At 45.2% G+C, this 16292-nt stretch overlaps 1 protein-coding gene across 3 annotated transcripts in view; it reads right to left on the bottom strand.

Moving 5' to 3' along the window:
• Positions 1 to 5552: 5552 nt before the first annotated feature.
• Positions 5553 to 16292, bottom strand: part of UBE2V1 (ubiquitin conjugating enzyme E2 V1) — a 62541-nt gene continuing 51801 nt past the window's right edge. For all 3 annotated transcript variants that reach the window (XM_075571264.1, XM_075571262.1, XM_075571263.1), the window contains 3 exons: positions 15660 to 15808; positions 11456 to 11581; positions 5553 to 6280 (listed from right to left, as the gene is read on the bottom strand). In XM_075571264.1, the coding sequence (XP_075427379.1) occupies positions 6134 to 6280; positions 11456 to 11581; positions 15660 to 15808 (422 nt within the window). In that variant the 3' untranslated portion in view covers positions 5553 to 6133. The remainder of the gene's footprint in view (positions 6281 to 11455; positions 11582 to 15659; positions 15809 to 16292) is intronic.

Genomic DNA, 16292 nt, shown 5'->3' with positions numbered 1-16292 from the left:
CTTTTCTTAGATTGTAGAACGTATGATAACGCCGGATAGACGCCATTAAACTTGCCAGAATAAGGCCCTGCGTTTCTGTCTATGGTTTGTTTATGGTAGTTACTGCTGTAGGTTTCTTATTGTTCCATATTATTGATTGCCTATAAATGCAGAATAAGACAAAACCATTAGTGGTGCCTCAAACTTGTAGCAAAAACATCAACCCAGGTTTCCCCAAACAGGTTTTTCTTGGATGAATGACAATAGAATTGTGAGTAGTAAGTTTTGGAATTCTCATGAGTTTCAGTATATCAAGCAACTCAAACACTTTCTCCCTCACCTGAGGAACTCCCTCACAATCCGCAGACATGCCCCTCCTCTCCGTCCCCTCACTGCCCCTCACCTGAGGAACTCCCTCACAATCTGCAGACAAGCCCCTCCTCTCCGTCCCCTCACTGCCCCTCACCTGAGGAACTCCCTCACAATCCGCAGACAAGCACCTCCTCTCCGTCCCTTCACTGCCCCTCACCTGAGGAACTCCCTCTCAATCCGCAGACAAGCACCTCCTCTCCGTCCCCTCACTGCCCCTCACAATCCGCAGACAAGCACCTCCTCTCCGTCCCCTCACTGCCCCTCACAATCCGCAGACAAGCACCTCCTCTCCGTCCCTTCACTGCCCCTCACCTGTGGAACTCCCTCACAATCCGCAGACAAGCACCTCCTCTCCGTCCCCTCACTGCCCCTCACAATCCGCAGACAAGCACCTCCTCTCCGTCCCTTCACTGCCCCTCACCTGTAGAACTCCCTCACAATCCGCAGACAAGCCCCTCCTCTCCGTCCCCTCACTGCCCCTCACCTGAGGAACTCCCTCACAATCCGCAGACAAGCACCTCCTCTCCGTCCCCTCACTGCCTCTCACCTGTAGAACTCCCTCACAATCCGCAGACAAGCCCCTCCTCTCCGTCCCTTCACCTGTGGAACTCCCTCACAATCCGCAGACAAGCACCTCCTCTCCGTCCCCTCACTGCCCCTCACCTGAGGAACTCCCTCACAATCCGCAGACAAGCACCTCCTCTCCGTCCCCTCACTGCCCCTCACCTGAGGAACTCCCTCACAATCCGCAGACAAGCCCCTCCTCTCCGTCCCCTCACTGCCCCTCACCTGTGGAACTCCCTCACAATCCGCAGACAAGCCCCTCCTCTCCGTCCCTTCACCTGTGGAACTCCCTCACAATCCGCAGACAAGCACCTCCTCTCCGTCCCCTCACTGCCCCTCACCTGAGGAACTCCCTCACAATCCGCAGACAAGCACCTCCTCTCCGTCCCCTCACTGCCCCTCACCTGAGGAACTCCCTCACAATCCGCAGACAAGCCCCTCCTCTCCGTCCCCTCACTGCCCCTCACCTGTGGAACTCCCTCACAATCCGCAGACAAGCACCTCCTCTCCGTCCCCTCACTGCCCCTCACCTGAGGAACTCCCTCACAATCCGCAGACAAGCCCCTCCTCTCCGTCCCCTCACTGCCCCTCACCTGAGGAACTCCCTCACAATCCGCAGACAAGCCCCTCCTCTCCGTCCCCTCACTGCCCCTCACCTGAGGAACTCCCTCACAATCCGCAGACAAGCCCTCCTCTCCGTCCCCTCACTGCCCCTCACCTGTGGAACTCCCTCACAATCCGCAGACAAGCCCCTCCTCTCCGTCCCCTCACTGCCCCTCACCTGAGGAACTCCCTCACAATCCGCAGACAAGCCCTCCTCTCCGTCCCCTCACTGCCCCTCACCTGTGGAACTCCCTCACAATCCGCAGACAAGCACCTCCTCTCCGTCCCCTCATTTTCCCTCACCTGTGGAACTCCCTCACAATCCGCAGACAAGCCCTCCTCTCCGTCCCCTCACTGCCCCTCACCTGAGGAACTCCCTCACAATCCGCAGACAAGCCCTCCTCTCCGTCCCCTCACTGCCCCTCACCTGAGGAACTCCCTCACAATCCGCAGACAAGCCCTCCTCTCCGTCCCCTCACTGCCCCTCACCTGTGGAACTCCCTCACAATCCGCAGACAAGCACCTCCTCTCCGTCCCCTCATTTTCCCTCACCTGTGGAACTCCCTCACAATCCGCAGACAAGCACCTCCTCTCCGTCCCCTCACTGCCCCTCACCTGAGGAACTCCCTCACAATCCGCAGACAAGCCCCTCCTCTCCGTCCCCTCACTGCCCCTCACCTGTGGAACTCCCTCACAATCCGCAGACAAGCCCCTCCTCTCCGTCCCCTCACTGCCCCTCACCTGTGGAACTCCCTCACAATCCGCAGACAAGCACCTCCTCTCCGTCCCCTCACTGCCCCTCACCTGAGGAACTCCCTCACAATCCGCAGACAAGCCCCTCCTCTCCATCCCCTCACTGTCCCTCACCTGTGGAACTCCCTCACAATCCGCAGACAAGCCCCTCCTCTCCGTCCCCTCACTGCCTCTCACCTGTAGAACTCCCTCACAATCCGCAGACAAGCACCTCCTCTCCGTCCCCTCACTGCCCCTCCCCTGTGGAGATTCCTCACAATCCGCAGACAAGCACCTTCCTCTCCGTCCCCTCACTGCCCCTCACCTGTGGAGATTCCTCACAATCCGCAGACAAGCACCTCCTCTCCGTCCCCTCACTGCCCCTCCCCTGTGGAGATTCCTCACAATCCGCAGACAAGCACCTCCTCTCCGTCCCCTCACTGCCCCTCCCCTGTGGAGATTCCTCACAATCCGCAGACAAGCACCTCCTCTCCGTCCCCTCACTGCCCCTCACCTGTGGAACTCCCTCACAATCCGCAGACGCCAAGCACGGTCTCTCCCCACCTTTATGACAAACCTTAAAACTCACGTCTTAAAACGAAGACCCCCAATATCCTAGACTCATGGCTATGGTCACAGTCACTCCCACTAACGACTGCCATCTACTGCACTTGTTCCCTGACCTGCTGTCGCCACGTTCCCCATCACACCACTTAGACTGTAAACTCTGCAGAGCAGGGATTTGCTTTCCTAGCGCCTGATCTTATTTGTTGCACTTATTGTATTATAATTCCCTGTACTGTATTATCTCTTGTAAACCGTTAAGTACAGCCACGCGATACATAGATATGAGAATATTAATGTAAGCGGAGTTCCTGCATTGTCAACGGTTCAGCGTGACATGCACAGGTGCCAGACTTCTCCGCAGAAATTCCTGCAGGAACATCAGATTATTAATGTACTGCATTAAAGTTACCTAAAAAGGAAACCCACCTGCCAGACACGCACCTTCTTGACGTTATTCTTCACTGGAAGTCACGCCTCCGGAATTACGAGCATAGTAGTGATGGAATACTTACCTGACAAAATGCCAGATATTGATCAGATTACCAGTTTTGCCCGATTTTAAGGTTCCCCCCTCAATAAGTGTATCAAAAAGTCCATCCTCTCCTTATAATGAAAAAAAAACATGTGCGAGCGCTCACGCATGCGCAGACAGCTGCTGTGTTAATAGGTTACACAGGAACAAAGGCAGCACACAGCAGCCGGCATTACTTAGTTCCAGTTAGCAGGGGCTGGAATCGAGGGTCTCGCCTCATTCAGGGTCGCCCTATAAAAATCGGGCAAATACGGCTTATCATTCCTGTGTGTCCCGCACCAATATTAGTATCTTTGGACTGCATCACTAAGAGGCAAATATGTGGCAGTTTATGCGTCAACATACACACAAGCACGCCAACATCAATGATGCAAAAATGACAGGGCAGAAAATTACCCCCTCCTCCTCCTCAACAGATCAGGTTGAGGATATTACAGCTTCAGCACAGGTGGCTCAATAAGTGGCTCAGTATTTGACTGAGCCACCTGTGGCTGAAGCAGGGATATCCTGAAAACCTGACTTTGGGGGGGGGGGGGGGGAAGGGGGGGAGAAAGACTGAGGACTGGAGTGGTGACCCTGCAATAGGCGTTATCGCCGGACCGCGTGCCCCCCATCACGGGAATCCTATTTGTCACGTTATAGCCCCAGGTGGAATTGAGTGGTTACGCAGCCGCACATAACGCGCTGTTGAATTCGCAATGACAGCGCTATTTAGGGAGCAGTGAGGCAGCAGGGATTTCTGCGGAACGGAGCGCTAGATGAACAATGCCACGCCAGTAGAATAGTAATGCACACTTTTTATTATATTAAAATCAGGCAATGGTCCAATACAATAAAAAAAGGCTGCTTATGGAATACCATGTTAAACCTCTCATTACTATGGACATTTAATCCTTAAGTCATATTTTAATATCTTCCGCCCGAAAAGAGAAATTAAGAGATTGCTCACGGACTTGGGAACAGCTTTGTTTAAAACGGGTCTGTACAGATACATAGATTTAATCCGTATCTGTACATCTTTTTATTTAGCAGCATTTAGTTATCCAAAGTGCATAAAAAAGGCAAAGTAAGGATATACAACATCCATTCCAACAGCAAAGGGATAAAAACTGCCATTGTAGATCTTAATTCCCTCAACCGTGAGTTTTGTGCAGTTCAGAAGTGAGAATGCCTTAGTTATTTTACCATTTGAACGAATATAGTGACAAAAAATACTTCTACTGTTCCCCATTGCTGTAATGACAATGTGTGACATTTCTAATTTCTAAAAAAAAAGCCAGGAGTTCATCGCAGACCATGAACAAACCCTACCAGGTGCAACTTTCACAGATGGAAGGGACGTCAATACAAACTCACAATTGGAGTCTCGCCGCCACGAAACACCGGATTACCATAGAACTTGTGCTGAAAAGAAATTAGCTGTAGAACAGAGCAATTGCAAATCAGTTCTAACATTGCAACACAAATCCATACAGAACTATAATTTCCGATTTATATTAAAAACAACTTCTGAGATGGAGCGGCTATAGATGTCAGTGTAGAATTTGGACCTTGTGGACATCCTGATTGGTTACATTAGGATACCTTAATAAACTAATACAACATGGTGAATGAACAGATTTTAAACCTGTCCTGTGGCCACGTTAAAGCCACGTAATGTTAGCAGCCGTGATGGGTTGGAACAGGTGCAAAAGGAATTAGGAGGCGGAATTAATGGCAACTATAAAAGTTGTGTGTGAGGGGCAAGAGGGAAGAGGCACAGTTACCAAGCTTTTGTTAAGGGAGCTGGTGCCAGCTACTGACTTGCGGACATATTCTGAAATCGTCCAAAGTGGCCATTCAGGCTTTTTTCAGATAAAAAGCCCCACACGGCCAATATAGAATAAGCCCCTTAAACTTTAATCTGTTGTAAGACTTCTTCCCTGTGCAGGAGAACAGTTCCACTGCTTGCAAATGATTAGGACTAAAACATTCTGCAGCCTGGGGAAGTGACTTCACAGCATGAGGGCAGTGCCTCCAAGTGATCAAGGCAAGAAACCCCCCACAACTGAATCCCGAAAGCCCCACCGTTACAGGCAAAATACAATTAGGGACTAAGAATGGTGCGCTCTAAAAGTAACGTTAACCCCTCCACTCCCGCTGGACATAGGCAAGGCCCACTTCAGCAGCGCAAGTGTTAAATAAAAGCAAAAAACAACCCACAATCTGCCACATTCAGCTTTTATTAGAGACGACACAAAGGGAGGGTTGACCCAAGCTAGCTTGCATTCCCATTAGTAGTCCATGAAGCCCAGTTTGGAACTGGGAGCACACAAAAATAAAAAAAAGGGGAAAAAAGAAACAAGAACAAAAAAAAAATACAACCTTTGTGGGACTCAAACAAACAGCTCAGAACTACAAGTCTAAAGCAAAAAGTCAAATCAGGCCCAAAAAACTGCAGCAATGTGATTGAGTGAGGCATGTTCGCAGGTACTGTACCACACTCTTCTTCAACAGTAATAAATTTAAATAGATTTTTCTTGACATCAGAAGTTGAACTATGCAGACAGAGGTCAGACAGGACTGGATTTGTTATAGCACAACTTCTATTTTGAATGGGAGGGGGGGAGGGGGAAGAAAAAATTAGTATAATTTACAGATTCTCAAGACAAACTGCCTTTATCTCAGGAACTTTCTTTCCAGTACTGTGAGGTCTACAAGATGTATCTAGAAAATTTACTACTGTGGAAAATGAAGACAGCTTAAACTGATTTTAAATGGGTTTTTTTTTCTTCTTTTTTTTGTTTAATTGCTGTAACATTGTCCTTCAGGTGGCTGAGGAAGTTTCATATTTTCTTTAGACATCATAAGACGTCGCATTTCTTGCAGAACAACTTTGATGCTATAGGAATTCTGCCATTTTGCTAGAACGGATATGGCTCTGGGGTCCACCTAGCGAAGGAAACAATGATAACAGGTCAGAGCTCGGCATTCAATGTGTTACGTTTCTCAACACGGGTCACCTAGCTGTGAACACGGCCTGGGGTCCCTGCTCATTGCATTAAGAGATGTAACTGGATATGCAACAGTGTTAGCAAAAACTGGAGTCATCTATGGTCAAAGTTAAGAAAGTTAGGACACTTCTAAAAGACGAAGTAAAACATTTTTATAAATAACATTTTTAAATATGCAAGTCCACCTGAGATATATTATATACATATATACAGACACGGAAAAAAAAGGACACGCCCATCAAGTTCAGCCTATGCTAAATTTAGACAGATAGTTTTAACCTATATATTTGTATTCACAGTATTTTTGTTCTCTCTCCTTCTCCGGGGTGGACAAAAGAATAACATACGTTACGGTACTGCCCACACCCTTTGTCGTCTGTGTGCGCGCGCATCTGTGACATGCTAATACACATGCAGGCTCACTGACACTCCTCCCCTACCAAAGAATTGAGAGCAGGGGTGGGCAGAGTCCCTCCCAGCACAACCGCAAAGCGCCATCAAAAGCATGGTGAGTAGCGCTGCTCCCGGTCGTGGTGGTAACAAACCGAAAACACGTGTGTGTGTGTGTGTGTATTAGTTATAGGGAGTAGAAGGCACTCCTGTAGTTGAATAGATACAATGCACTACAACAATCTACTCATATTATAACCATAAGCAGAAGGGTGGACAGAAAATGTTTATTGTTCCAACGTTTTGGACGGAACCTTTATCAAGGATAACAAAAGAAACAGAAGTGCAGTGTAACCTTAAAAATAAATAAATGGAAAAAAGGAAGAAAAAAAAAACAGCAAAAACAATCTCCGTAATGAGCTATGATGTATATTATGACATTACAGCGATTACAGAATGGCTAATATATAGAAAAAAATCTCTGAAATGGCTGAACACTATTCACAATGATATACAATGTGTCAAACCAGTATGAACGATAAAAAGGAAACCAAACTAACTTATTGCGGACTTGGGAGGCTACGCAAGGACAGATTTTGTAAATAGGTTTAGTAAGTGTAGCTAACAAAGCCCGAGGTTGTATGAAGTGCTATCGTACTTTCCCGGGGCAGGGGTATCAAATGAAAATTATGGTGTTGATTGTACCAATGTACCCCCTCACCTATCACCCATCCCATTTTTTTAGTTTCTATACCACATCCCTATTTCTTTAATATGGTTTGAGTAAAGTATGTTAAATAAAAAAGTATTAAAACATATAATGTGTAAAGAAAGTCGGGCCCCCCGGAGTGATCAGTATAAGCAATGTGGCCTGGGTTTTCCCACCAGAGGGTTTATAATGCAGTTTGTTAGACACAAGGTGTCTCAGGACGGAAATGTTGGAACAATAACATACTGCTTGTGACACTACGAGTGCTAGCCTCCTCCCGGGGCGCCGAAGAACGCAGGGAGCACGCACAGCTCTGCGGGAAGTGGTGCTTTTATTTCAAAGTGATCAATGTTCCTGTCAAGCTTTGATAAAGGTCCCTGCGGTGGGCCCGAAATAGCGATTACTCTAAAGTAAAACATAGAACACTTTATGAACACCTGGGAGCGCGCGCTGCATCGCACCCTACAGCAGGCGCATGCGTTTCAGGTCGCTACTTTGTCATGTGATCTCCCTTCTCTGCAGGGGCTTCAGCGAGTTGTAGTACTGCACCTCTTCCAATAGTATAGTATTTACAGAGGAACTACAAGTCCCAGAAGCCCTTACAGTGGTGTGAAAAAGAAAGTACACCCTCTGAATTCTATGGTTTTGCATAACACGACATAATAACAATCATCTGTTCCTTAGCAGGTCTTGAAATTAGGTAAATACAACCTCAGATGAACAACAACACATGACATATTACACCGTGTCATGATTTATTTAACAGAAATAAAGCCAAAATGGAGAAGCCACGTGTGAAAAACTAAGTACACCTTATGATTCAATAACTTGTAGAACCACCTTTAGCAGCAATAACTTGAAGTAATCGTTTTCTGTATGACTATCAGTCTCTCACATCGTTGTGGAGGAATTTTGGCCCACTCTTCTTTACAACGTTACTCAGTTCATTGAGGTTTGCGGGCATTTGTTTATGCACAGCTCTCTTAAGGTCCAGCCACAGCATTTCAATCGGGTTGAGGTCTGGACATGGACTGGGCCATTGCAACACCTTGATTCGTTTCTTTTTCAGTCATTCTGTTTTAGATTTGCTGGTGTGCTTGGGATCATTGTCCTGTTGCACGACGCAATTTCGGCCAAACTTTAGCTATTGGACAGATGGCCTCACATTTGACTCTAGAATACTTTTTCTTTTTTTATCTTTCTTTCTTTATTTTCTCTTTCTCTTATTTCTTTATTATGGTATACAGAGGAGTCCATGGTCGACTCAATGACTGCAAGGTTCCCAGGTCCTGTGTCTGCAAAACAAGCCCAAATCATCACCCCTCCACCACCGTGCTGGACAGTTGATATGAGGTGTTTGTGCTGACAGGCTGTGTTTGGTTTTCGCCAAATGTGGCGCTGTGCATTATGGCCAAACATCTCCACTTTGGTCTCGTCTGTCCAAAGGACACTGTTCCAGAAGTCTTGTGGTTTGTTCAGATGCAACTTTGCAAACCTAAGCCATGCTGCCATGTTCTTTTTTTAGAGAGAAGAGGCTTTCTCCTGGCAACCCTTCCAACAAACCATACTTGTTCAGTCTTTTTCTAATTGTACTGTAATGAACTTTAACATTTAACATGCTAACTGAGGCCTGTAGAGTCTGAGATGTAACTCTTGGGGTTTTTGCAACTTCTCTGAGCATTGCACGGTCTGACCTTGGGGTGAATTTGCTGGGACGTCCACTCCTGCGAAGATTGGCAACTGTCTTGAATGTTTTCCACTTTTGAATAATCTTTCTCACTGTAGAATGATGGACTTTAAATTGTTTGGAAATGGCCTTATAACCCTTCCCAGATTGATGGGCAGCAACAATTGCTTCTCTAAGATCATTGCTGATGTCTTTCCTCCTTGGCATTGTGTTAACACACACCTGAATGCTCCAGACCAGCAAACTGCTAAAACTCCGGCTTTTATAGAGGTGGTCACACTTGCTGATGATCAATAAAGGGCATTTGATTAGCAGCACCTGTTTGCTACTTAGCATCTTAATTCCTAAGAAAGCAGTAAGGGTGTACTTAGTTTTTCACACATAGCTTCTTCATTTTGGCTTTATTTTTGTTAAATAAATCCTGACAGTGTAATATGTCATATGTTGTTGTCCATCTGAGGTTGTATTTACCCAATTTTTAAACCTGCTAAGGAACAGATGATTATTTCCTGATATGTAAAACCATAGAATTCAAGTAGGGTGTACTTTCTTTTTCACACAACTGTATGTAAAATGCCATGACACCCAGGGATCAGCCAATCAGTGCAGAGCTTTGGGATCACACCCCTTCCTCCCACACACAGCTGTAGCAAGGTATGATCTGAAGGCTGTTAGAATTCACATAAAATACACCAGTTATTGTAAGCTTGCAGTCAGATCCCAGTGTCATATAGATATACATAGTGTGTGAGAGAGTGAGTGTGAGTGTGTACACACTTATTTTTCGTCATATCTTGCAGAAAAATTAGTACATTTTCATGAACATTTGAGCAATTGTAGGTCTGTCACAGTAGATTGCTACATTTAAGAATTTTGATAATTTAAAATATTCGACTGGTGACAGCGTGATGATCTCATCAAGCGCATAGTTACAAAATGATGTTTAGCGAAGATAAGTATGTTATAAAGGGCTTGAGACAGAGCAAGAATTTTGGTCCAAAACGCTGACATAAAATGTTTCGTGATAAAGGAGAGTCACTTAGGACTTAAACTCATTTCGTAAAACAACGTGTAGTTCAGACGTAGGGGCAGCTGAATCAGCGCGTTATCGGTTATGCAATCAGACAGTAGCGTTCTCCTGCTGAAACACGCCCGGGGACATTTTCAACTGAAAGTTTAGTGTTTCAGATTATATTATTAAAACGGTTTAACACATTACGAAGGAAAATCTCCAATTTATCGTTTAAAGCAGCAGACTTGGCAAACTTTTCCTTTTGTTTTACTATATGCAGCACGTGAGTAGCTTTGAGAAATAATTACCTAACATCCTCCTCCCAGGGCTATCGAAATGGCCACCTGAGTGTGCTGCAGTCTGTAAAATGCTACAGCTGCAATGTCACATTACATTACAAAGTAACACATTATTGCTCAGCTGAAAGCTGTAACAGACAGTCTTCTGCTAGGAACACTGCAACAGATCTGTTTGTGATCCTTTGTTACCAAAGAGCAAAGCTCAAAAAGGTGTGAGAGACGGTTTCAAAGCGGCAAGTGGAAGTGACTTCTAAATGGCTGCTAAGCAGCCAAACGATGCCCAGTACATTAAATTGTTGGAATTTATATATTAAAAAAAAAAAAAAAAAGCAGTAAATATCCAATACTACACAATTGATTTGCTGTATTAAACAAAACTAAGCCTGTCTGGTTTAATGAACACGCACCTCCTGCAGTGTATCTGGTGACATAATACAGTGACATTTAGTTATCAGTAGATGTTTTGCATTGTGCTTCTTATATAGTGTTAATGTACATAACAGTCCTACAACTGTGCACATTTTCATGGGGATGGGGATGGGGAGAGCGCACACACACACACACACACACACACACACACACACACGATTGCAAGTCCATAGCAGTAATTTATGCAAATTGTGAATATGCCACAGTAAAAATCAGTATTGCAGAATATTATACTTTTCCAAACTAAGGTGTTTATACGAAGAGTGATAAATACAATACATTGTGTTTTCAAAGTTACAACCCTTAATAAACCATGCAAAAAAGAGAAAAGCATCGAAAGGGGTGAAAATGTCCTGTTCGGTGAAAATGTCCTGTTCGTTACAAAAGTCTGGGATAGGTCTCATATGTTACTGCCAGAGAAACAAATTAATTGCTCGAATTTTTAAGTATCTTCTGTCATTACTGTTATGTACATTATTATAAGAAGTAAAAGGTATACACATTTAGTCAGACATTTACCACTAAAACATATGCACCAAGGAAAAAGATATATATAATATAAAAAAAAATAATAAAAAAAAACTTACCACTCCATTAGAATTATTCACTCCACTCATATTAATTTTTGTTACAAATCTAAGAAACGGAGGTGACTCGGGGTATTTAGGCCCACACTCTATTTTAAGGCTGTATATTCGGTTTTCATAAATAGTCTGAAAAAATAGATAAAAATAAAATTGTAAACACACGGCTCGGATTCCTGCAGAAAACAAAATAACAAAGTGTTACCAACATCAGCGCTGTCACCAGGACATTGTGATAAAAGTTTCAGATTTAACATCAAGAAAATAAACTGTAAAAAGATTGTACAAGAATGAATATCTGCCAGGTAGCCGATTAAAAATGTCACCTTACAAAATTGCTCTTTTGTCCTCTTTTCTAAGTTACTAAAGTGGTTCTAAGGCCTCGGCCAGGATGGCGCTGAGCGGGCGGGCTCTCGCTGGCCGCGATGAAACACATTGCGGCAATGTGTGTGGCCAGCGTGAGCGAGCGCCTGCTCTGAGCTTAGCTGCTTGCAGAGCAAGCAAATTTGATTTTGCTGCTCGCAAGCGCGACACGTGAGCGGTTCGCCAAATGAGGACGAACCAGCTCACTGACGTCGTGGCCGCGCTCCCAGACGAGCGCGCACCTAGCCGGCCATGAATCGCCCGGCCAAGCAGGGCGCAGTGCATCCGCTTCAGCCAGGGTAAATGAGAGCGCGCTGGCGCTCTAGCTCGGCGCTCATTTTGTTCAGGCGATTTGTGCCCTGTTAGTTGCGCGTGCGGGGGCGTGGCCGTGGCATCACGGAGCCGGTCCGCCCTCATTGGGCGAACTGTTCATGTGACATCAACGCGCAGCACAATCAAGTTTAACTGTCTCGGCAAGCAGCAGCACCCTGGACAAGCGCATTCAGAATTACCACTGATCGCGCCAAGAACGAGCGTGCGCTTTGCTTCACCATGGCCACAGCCTTAAACAGCTGCCCCTTACCTGCTAATGCCTGGGTTAGTAAACAATGCAGAGCAATAACATATCGGAGGTTAGTGAATCGCACCCAATGAGCCATGTTTACGAAGCAATGCTAGGCCATAAAATACCCAACGGTGCCTTGTGGCTCAAAACCTTCTAATAAATATAGCCTAATACACATAGTAAGAGCAGTAAAGAAATGAAGAAAGAAATCTCTTTTACACGTTTCCATGGTTATCAAGGGGAAAAAAGAGCAACATCCAATATTGCATTTTTAGCCACATTTCTTGACTTCAACAGTTCCAATAGATTATTAAACTCGAGACGAGAATATTAGACATTTCTTTAAAAAATACGAACGACGTTTTAATAGCCGCGTTGGTTTAGTTGTGATGGTGTGGAGTAAACGAGTAATTCAGTATCAGGGAACACCTTGTTTATTTTCACTAGCAATTGATATGATAAAAGCTGACGAGAGTTCTCCGCTCTTCCTCAGGGTTCTGATTTACACAGATTCCTGGAGTTAAACACAAATGTTATAGAACAAGATAATCTAAGGCAGAGACGCGTAAACTTTGTCTGCGCCCCCCTGCCTGCTCTGCACCCCTGCTCGCCCCCCCCCAATACCTTTGCTCCAGGCGCTTTCTGACATGACGTCGTGCCATGCCAACGCGACGCCTGATCCTGCTGCATCATTTGATGCCGCATTACTATGGCGACATGTCGCCAGAAGCTGCCGGAGACAAGGTAAGTGACACAGAGGCATTGCGCGCTAACCCGGCATTTAATGTAAATGTTGTGGGGAAGAGCGCGAGGCCTCTGAGCACTGCGACCCACCCCCCAAAAATAAAAAATTACACCCCCCCAGTATGAACACCCCTTATCCAAGTGTCAAACATGGCAATAAATGGATGAAATGGACAGTGAGAAATAGGACGATACATCCATCAAGAGTGTAAAGGGGGGGTGGGGTGCAGGGGGGTGATTGTAAAATTTGTAGAGGCTACAATTTTTTTTAATAAAAAATGATAGTGTTAGAAACCCCATATCCGCATTGAGTCCTCTGTTTTGGTGTCAGAGCATTATCATTTTGATTTCAATTGTTTTCTTAATGCTTTTAAACACTCCGTGGAGGATTTTTATTTTTAAATCATTAATGGAATGATCTGGCTGTGAAAAGTGGTGTCCAACTGGGGTGCAATAGCTACCTTCTTCATGGTGTGTTATTGTGTCTGTGCAATAGCTACCTTCATGGTGAGTGTGCGCACAATATCTCCCTTCTTCATGGTGTGTTAGTGTCTCTATGCAATATATCCCTTCATGGTGTGTGTGTGTCTGTGCAATATCTCCCTTCATGGTGTGTTATTGCACAGAGACACAATATCTTCCTTCTTCATGGTGTGTTCTTGTGTCTTTGTAGATTCATTCTGGTTTTTGGCAGGTTCCACCAATGTACCACCCATGGTCACATTTGCTGCATTGAATCATATACACCACATTCCTGGATGTGCAGCAGAATGATCCAAACACCATCATTTTTTGTAATGTTTCTCCCTGCCTCTTAAATTTTACCAGCAACCCCCTCTCCCCCCCTGCACCCTGTTGATGGTTCTATTGCTTACTGTCCCTTTCATCCACTTATTACCCTGTCTGTTTGCCCCTTAGATTGACATCTTATTGTTTTACATCTGGGTTGAACTCATGGAATCTCTGTAAAATCAGTATTGCTTGACCTGAGGAATAGAGAAAACGCTCGGGAGCTTGTTTTATATTATTATACATACATACACCTAATACTGAAGTACTCATTTTCTTTACACTATAAAAAAAATAGAAAGCAATCGGCTTAAGAAATGTAAGATTACAACAAAAGTCTTTTCATGTACGTAGAACTAGCGAATGACTAATAGGCGATATGGCGGTGATCAGCATTTAATAACCTACCGTAGTGTAGATCTTACCGTCAAAGGCTTTGGCATAATGCTATATAAATAAAAATATAAAATGTGAGTTTAAGACTAAGGTCGATTTAAGACAGGGGTGGCCAGCTCCAGTTCAAGGGCCACCAACAGGTCAAGTTTTAAGGATCACACCACTTCAGCACAGGTGGCTCAATCATTGACTGAGCCACTAATTGAGCCACCTGTGCTGAAGCAGGGATATCCTGAAAAGCTGACCTGTTGGTGGCCCTTGAGGACTGGAGTTGGCAACCACTCCAGTAAGGCAATGCCATGCATTGATCATTGCGAACCAGTTTCTTAAAAGTGCCAGAAATGCAGATTTAGGGGATCGGCATTAGTAATGTTAAGCAGAAGTTTTGGAAGTGAAGTTCCCCGCAAGTACAAATTAATGGTTGGAAGAACAAAGTCATTCAATGGACTGATGGAGAAGCTAATGTCTCTGGCACTAAAGTCTCATGTTCTGCACCCAGCCCTGAAAATGTAATACATGACTATATGCTTCTAGCAATGCAAATGCTTATTCTACGTAGAGAACAAACTCAAAATAAAGGCTCTGACTTCCATTCCTAGCACCGAAAACACTCAAAAATGTCTTCAAACACTAACCCACTATTCGATATCGTGAGAAGCAGGGTACAGTTACTGGTCTGGGGGTGTGGATATCCTATGGATCCAAACGACATTATTTTCAGCTCTAGGAACCAACCCAGGTTCCCGAGATAGAATTGAGGTTACAGCTTCCTATTGGAGTGCCAGTCCCCATTATGCAGTGACTGTCCTGGGTCACTCAAAGGGTTCACACTCAAAGCTACACGAGTAAGTATCTAGGAAAAGGGTGGCGTCCCCAGAGTTTCAACGTGAAGATAAAACAGCCAAAGAGAAAGAAAAATGGAGCCAGCAGGAATTTAGCTTTATCTGTATGTTACCCCAGATGGAAACCGGTACAGAACAAGAGTAAAATACCCAACGTCTGTTGGTTATTACCATAGGTTAGAACCGGCGAGCGCAAACTTTTTCAGCTGCGCCCCCTCACCTTGCACGGTGGCGTCAAGTGACGCTTCAGAAACCCGGTAAGTTAGTTGCAGAGGCCTCACACAATCCCCCGGCATTTAATTTAAATGCCTGGGGGAAGAGCGCAGGATCTCTGCAACCGGCCCCCCGCCCCCAGACAAATCTCCCAGGACCTCTGCAACGCGCCCCCGTTTGTGCACCACGGGGTTAAAAAGCAGATGGGACAGGATCCATACTGACCAACAAGGCTAAGGAATGTGACAAATTCCTTCCACTTGCTGAACAAATGTGTGACTGTTTCAACACTTACTCTAGGAGGTCCAATTATCATGCCGGTCCATCTTGTGAGTGTCATGTCTTCATCATCTTCCAGTCCCCAGCTGACTGTCCCGTCACCGACTCCCTTCTGACCTTCCTCAAGTTCTTCCAAGAGTCGAAAATTACGAGGAACTTTAACGCCTTAAATTGTTAAATAGAAAGACATTAGGGATATACCCGACAGGAGGAAAGGCAAAAAGCAACAATGGTTCCACATCAATAACTCCTTTATCCACGCAACCTGCTTTACTGCACAAATGTCACTATAATACTTAATATCAAAACAATATCTTCGACTGAGCCACCTGTGCTGAAACAGCGGTATCCTGAAAACATGACCTGTTGGTGGCCCTTGAGGACTGGAGTTGGCAACCGCCAACCTAAATGTACAATCCTGTTTGGCACCTACTACAGAAGGGGTGCACAAAGTTTGTAAGTCACGCCCACTCATCACTATCAAAAGATGGAGAAGCTAGAGAGAAGCCACGAGGCAGTTACAGACGCCCCACGCTCTCACCCCGGAATCAATTTAAATGTTGTTGGGAAAAGCACAGGGCTCAATTCGGTGCTCCCCTTACAAAGTTTTGCACACCACTGTACTAGAGAACAGTAGGCAAAATAAGCG

The sequence above is a fragment of the Ascaphus truei genome, chromosome 15 (assembly GCF_040206685.1).
Source record: "Ascaphus truei isolate aAscTru1 chromosome 15, aAscTru1.hap1, whole genome shotgun sequence".
Classification (NCBI taxonomy): Eukaryota; Metazoa; Chordata; class Amphibia; order Anura; family Ascaphidae; genus Ascaphus; species Ascaphus truei.
This window is presented reverse-complemented; position numbering and strand designations above follow the sequence as displayed.